Source organism: Pteropus medius, unplaced genomic scaffold (genome assembly GCF_902729225.1).
Source record: "Pteropus medius unplaced genomic scaffold, Ma_sr-lr_union100, whole genome shotgun sequence".
NCBI lineage: Eukaryota > Metazoa > Chordata > Mammalia > Chiroptera > Pteropodidae > Pteropus > Pteropus medius.
In genome coordinates this window covers 19,104,492-19,111,061 of record NW_024344370.1, presented here as the reverse complement: position 1 = coordinate 19,111,061, position 6,570 = coordinate 19,104,492, and the positions used below count along the sequence as shown (strand labels likewise).

Sequence of the window (6,570 nt, the reverse complement as noted above, 5' to 3'; positions counted from 1 at the left end):
TTATCTGGATAGACCCAAAACACTACATCGAAGGGAAATGTGCATTCATATGTTTATTGCAGCATTATTTACAATAGTCAGGATATGGAGGCAACCTGGGTGCCCATCAATGGATGAATGGATAAAGAGGTGGTACATATAAACAATGGAACAATATTTAGCAATAAAAGAGATCTTGCCATCTCCAACAACACAGATGGATCTAGAGGGTATTGTACTGAGTAAAGTAAGTCAGAGACAGATACCATATTATTTCACTTACATGTGGAATCTAAAGAACAAAATAAACAAAAGAAAAACAAACTCATAGATACAGAGAATATTTTGATGGCTGCCAGACAGGAGGGGGTTGGGGGGTTAAGTAAAAATGGGGAAGGGATTAAGAAGTATAAATTGGTAGTTATAAAATAGTCATGGTGATATAAAGTATAGCATAAGGAATATAGTCAATAGTATTGTAATAACTATGTATGGTGTCAGATGGGTACTAGATTTACTGGGGGGATTACTGTGCAAGTTATATAAACGTCTAATGACCATTTTGCCCATGTGAAACTAATATTGTATTCCAACTGTATTTGAAAAATAAAAAAAAATAACATAACCAATGTCTGAAGTCATTGTTTTTGCTGGTCTCACCACATAGGAATTTGGTGTTGGATTACTAAACACTTTTTTTCATAATACATAAATACTGCTACTTATCAAAATTCTTTAAAAAATGTAGAATAAAGTACACTTGTACTCCTCCCCACCAATCCCAATCTCTCTTCCCAATATAACCACTATTACCAATTTAGTATATCAACTTCTCAAATTTTTCCTATATGTATATATAATATAGTTTTGATTTTTACATATTTATCATTGTGACATGATTTCTAAGTATGTGTTGGAGATGTAGTACATATAGATATACCTCATTTTTTTAGCAGCTGCATAGTATTTTATACTACAGAATGCATGTATTAAGAATTTAAGCCAGTCTCCTTTTAATGAATATTTAGGTTATTTCCAACATTAAAAAAAATGGTATAGTGAACAATCATGTATTTTTAAGTACATGTACAAAACTTTCCACAAGTTAGAGTTTTAGAAGTGGAACTGCTTGGTCAAAAGGTGTCTGTATTTCAAATTTAGATAGGTACTGCCAAATTATCCTTAAAGGCTATAACTAACTTATATAGCATGTATAACGTATGAGAATGCCTCTTCCTCTACACCCTTACCACTCTGGATACAATCGATCCTTTGGATTCTTCCGACTTGATGAACAAAATATATCTCCTGGTTTGGTTTGCATTTCCTTGATTGCTAGGAGACTAGACATTATGGCATAGCTTTAAAATGTTCAATGTTCCCAGAATTTTTAGGATAGTACGGACACATTAAAATGTGATATTAAATTCTGGGTAAAATTATTTTACTCATTTAAAAATAAGAGAAAAATGCTATGTTTATAATACGAAAAAGTAGTACACATGTCTAACATGTATTAGAAATGGGAATAGAAAATTAAGAGCTAGTACATCATCTTTTCTAGCTCTACAAAGAAATCCTCTGCAAAATTATAGTCTTGCAATTTTTTTCACACATGAAAATCCTGAATTGAACAATTTACTAATGCTTCTGGATCAGCAAGTGTCCATCTCTAAAGAATATTTCGTTTTGGGGTCAATTGTCTCATTGATAGGAAAATTTATACATCCAAGTCCTATTAGCAGTAATAGGTGTTACCAGCATAAATCCCCATGTAGTGATAGGCTAAAAGACCCTACAGTCTACGAGGATTCAAGTTCTAATGATTACCTGTCAAATGATCCTAAGAGTCATCCTCACCAGAAAGAGTAGACGTAGCAACTTATAAGGGAAGGGCATCTCATTGCAGCCCTACAGCTGAACTGTATTAATGAAAAGAAAAGTGGCTTTCAAAGTGTGACCTGGGATGCTAAGTGTTAACCGCTTTATTGGCATTTTTAAAAAGCCATCATTAAAGGGGAGAATTCAAACATATCAAAGCACTTGTTTAAAAAGTGTGAATATTGTATGAACTCCAAGGTGCTTGAAGGATAATACAGCTACTTGTTTAAAAATTCAATTAACCTTATCTTTCTTAAACTTGATTTATTAATAATCTCACAGATAAATTGCCAGTTTTGAAAGTCTTGTTATCTTTTGAATGTGTCCTGTCTGAGAAGCTTTAGAAACTACTTGGAATTGACAGAAGATGTCACTCTGCTTTAATTATTTGATTCAAGAACAAATTACAGTTCAATAAATGATTGCTGCATAAAAAGAACATCAGCATTCTCTTCTCTGTTGCAAGTAAGCTGTTGGGGATTCAATCACAACAGAGAAAAACATTTCCGGTTGTCATTCACCAAGTATGAAAAATATTTCAGATTCTCGTATACCAAAGTAAAAAGTCTGTAGGCAATCAATGTACTGTAAAGCCATAGCCCATGCCTCATAGCACTGATTTCAAACAGAATAAATCCTGATGCTGGCATCTAGAACAGTTCGCTAAGTAAATCATACCCATGTATCATTTGATTACCTTTTTCACAAACCTGACACAGTTGACAAATGCCTAGAAACAAAACCAAGTATATAGCTATACAATTGTTTATATAATAAACTTATCAACTGTTATATAATAAACTGTTTATTAAACAGTTTATATAATAAACTGTTATCAATACATCAGTTCTATGACAATCTTTAATTTCTTCGCAGATATACAAAACTTTAATATTAAAAAATAGGATGCCATGCCTAAAAGGCATTTAAAACACTTTTATTTCCTCTGAAAACTTACTGTTACAGTGTGCAAAGTATGAATAATCATATATTCATGCTTTTTGAAATGCATATAAGAAAATTAACTGAGTAGAGAGATAAATTATTCAATACTTATAGCAGTAAATAACTTTATATGTTAAAGAAATTGTTTAATTCCTGCTTTAAAGGATCACTACTATTTAGCCATTCAATTTCACCAAAATTTTTTTGAGGTCTTTAGGACTAGACAAAGGGCTGCCAATCTCAGAAACTACCATTCTAGAAGTTAACTATCAACATGGCCATTTTACTAAGGGCAACTAAATATCACAGGAAATGAGGAAAATTGTTAACTTAGTTCTTGTATAGAAAAATATGTTTATAATATATATAGCTGTTTTTCTGGGCAGGCATACCAACTAGACAAAAATACATTAGCAACATAAGGTTAGTAATTGGTTTTCATGTTGACCACTAAACTGAATGGTATTATCGTTTGTGCTTAATAACCATGCATAACTAAACTTTTTAAACACATGAATCAAAATTCTTTGATAATAGCATTTTCAAAATTTTAAATTAGCTACTGAAATTTCTGCATCATGTACAACATATTGATTTTATTCATATGACTTTAGGCTTATGGTTTTACAACAAAACCAAAATGTTTTTCTTTTTCTGACTCAAAACTATGTAAACAAATATTTATTCACGGTAATTAAGATAGCTGAAAAGAAAGCTCTTAGAACAATTTCTATTACATGTTGGGGCAACAGGAAATATCTAAAGTTCTCGAACAATTGTATAATATCTTAATCATCACTAATCATATTCAGGAGCTTTTAAACATTTCAACAGTATTTAATAAACAGCCTGGAGAGATTCTGATGTTGGTCAATAGATGAAACAGGGTACAACATGGGCTTGGCAATGAGATCACAGGATATCTCCTTCATTGTTCTACATATAGATAGCTATAATAAAGCTACCAGAATTTTTCTAGTTATTCTGGGCCTACCCTGATTAGCTGTTTACATAAGTGCGCATGCTGCTTTCAAGAGGCCTTAACTCTAAGACTATAACAAAAGTACAGTATCTTAATTGGTGCAACTTACTGCAATTGTATTCAGACTTAATACTCTCATATAGTGGAACCTTTTTATTGCTGGTATTGAGGGGCAGGACTAATACCCAGTGCTTATAGGTGTGTATTGTGTATTTAGTGCATGCTATAGTTGGAATTCAGGAAACACGTTTTGACTTAAGATCTGAATCTATATAACAAAGTAGGTTGTAATGTGATTCTACTGTCCCTGATTTGTATAGTATTATAAAAGGGGAAGAGAGGGAAAGAAGGAACTAAAGTGATAGGGGAGGGGCTGTACAATGGGCAGAGGGGTTAGGAGTAGCCTGAGAAGCTGGGAAGGTTTGCCTTGCGTCTGGATACAGCTATATCTGCAGAAGGTTGGAAAGGTGAGGCAAGAGATACATTCCTTGGTTCTTTCCATTTCCCATGAGTCTGTGACCTGAGAGCTAGATCTTCCCTGAAATCTGAATAGGTCAGAGCTCCACTGCAGCTGAAGTGTGTTAAGAACTATGTGCTTTCTATTGTAGCCATGGCTCTCTGGTCGGCAACATAGGCCCGACTGTACAAGAAACTTTTTATGTATTTATATATCAAAATAAGATGTTAAATTCAAACTATTACTGAAAGAAAGCAAACCATTAGAGCTTGGCATTTGGAAAATTTTTAATATAGTCACTCTCACTGTAACTAGATTTGTTGCCTATGTACAGCCCTAACATTTTATGTTAAGTGAATACTAGGGTTTACCAACTGTCATACTCTATTCCATATCCTTGGTGGTTTCAGGTTTCCTACTAGAAAAGAAATAGGAAGAATTTACAGTGTTTTCATTATTAAGATTCAAACCCAAAGTTCCACACGTTATTATGTTTATTAGCCTATAAGACTATAAAATACTAATATAGGAAAGAGTTTTATTTTAAAAGCTTAATGTAGCTTTGCGCAGTGGCAGTATGGTAGCCAATGAAGTTTATCCGAGGCATGATTATTGCTAATTGAAAACTTAAAAGCTTAATGCAATAAAAACACTGTGACCTATTGTATTGGGGGAGTTGACAGCAAACAATTATTTGCTGCGTGAGATTTTTGATAGTCACCTTTAAGTCAATGGGAAAATTTTAAAACAACTTTTCTTCCAGAAAACCCATTTTAAAGATGGCACTGCATTTATCTTCAAAATCATTCTCATATTATTATTAACACCTTACATATGGAGAAACTGAGGTCCAGAAGTTAAACGATTCGCCAAAGATCATTAGCACAGCTAGGACTAAATTAGATCCATAGACAATTAAGCTAGTGCTCCAGTTACTTGACTAGACAGAATTTCCAAATACCATTTATCCAAATACCTATCCAAATCTTCCCTTCTATTTCAATACTGAGCTTTCCTAGTATATAAATGATACACATATAAATATCACTACTAACATTAAAAAACACTGAGTGATGGACTCATGATTTGTTAAAAACTTCTACTTTAATAATAGTATTTTAATACTTCTCAAGATAGAAAACAATACAAACCTCTATTCCAAACATAGGCTCTAGCCAGATCATGATCCTTTTGTTTTTTTCTCATCTACATTTATATATGCTTTTATCATTTGTGTCATGATGTCTTTAAAGAGAAAAATATAATTCAAATAATCAAAGGAAATAAGTGAGGTGATTCTGAATATGTGGCTTTCAAACAAAGATCCAAAGTGGCAAGCAAAAGCTGTTGTAAAAGCATGAAATTATTAACAATGCATAGAATCATTTTCATCTTCAAAGCTATATTCCTGGGAATCAATTCATTTATAATTTTTATCTGCTAACTCTACAGGTTTGAAATCTTAAAGCAGGCAAGTCAATGTGCTTTACAAGTATTTTACGCTCTTGTAATGTCCTCTTTAAGGAAAATCCCCTTTTACATTTCTATGACGTTTCTTCTGGTAATTCTGTATGTCAACTAGCTGCTGCTTTCTAACATTTTTCAAACAGTTCTTCCATCAATAAGACTCTGACACCAGGAGGAATTTCCAAAGTAGGATATCCAGTTTGGTGCATATCTGTTATTCAGAGGCTTCCTCTGAATTTTGCAGGTTTGTACTTTCCTCGAGAGTCTCTGAGTTGGCCTCTGACATGGCACTGGATTCTGAAGCCCCTGGTTGTAAACTGTCTCCGTCCAGGATAATGTCTTCAGGATTTGGTGGGGGTGGACAGAAGTCTTCATTTGGGCAGATTTGCTGGAAAACTGTCTCAGCCTGGCCAGGGAAGAAAAGACACAATAGTTTTGGGACATCAGCTTAAAGTGTATGTGCCTTTCTGACACTATTTTAAAAAAGTATTACCCTTAAAAATTTCTTTAAGTTATAGAACTTCACCCAATATACATCTAAATATACCTTCTAAAAATCTGCTTTCAGAATCCCATGACTTTTCTCCCTAAATCTACACATGAATTCAGCTCCATTTAAGTGTATCAGTACTTGATCAGATTCTTTATTAAGTGTTCAAATACTTGAGAATTTAAAGACATTCATGCTATGTCAGTCAAAATACAATTTCCCTTAATATTATTTATATAATTTCCCAGTAGAGCCTATTTGTGATATCCAGAGTCTAATTTAGCATGTAATAATTTTAACGAGTTGTTCAAATCAAGAAAATTTTTCATTGTTTGCTCAACTGATTGCTTTATTGGCATGATTTTTCTC

The 6,570-nt window shown here is 33.1% G+C and overlaps 1 protein-coding gene and 1 pseudogene across 5 annotated transcripts in view; one reads left to right on the top strand and one right to left on the bottom strand.

Annotated features, from left to right (window-relative positions):
* Window positions 1–2,217: 2,217 nt before the first annotated feature.
* The window catches only part of CHM (CHM Rab escort protein), a 192,502-nt gene continuing 188,149 nt past the window's right edge, over window positions 2,218–6,570 (bottom strand). For 4 of the 5 annotated variants that reach the window (XM_039870201.1, XM_039870206.1, XM_039870203.1 and 1 more), the window contains one exon: window positions 2,218–6,117. In XM_039870201.1, the coding sequence (XP_039726135.1) occupies window positions 5,926–6,117 (192 nt within the window). In that variant the 3' untranslated portion in view covers window positions 2,218–5,925. The remainder of the gene's footprint in view (window positions 6,118–6,570) is intronic. The other variant, XM_039870205.1, reaches the window with a different exon arrangement.
* On the top strand, window positions 4,803–4,981 carry LOC120608421 (uncharacterized; annotated as a pseudogene).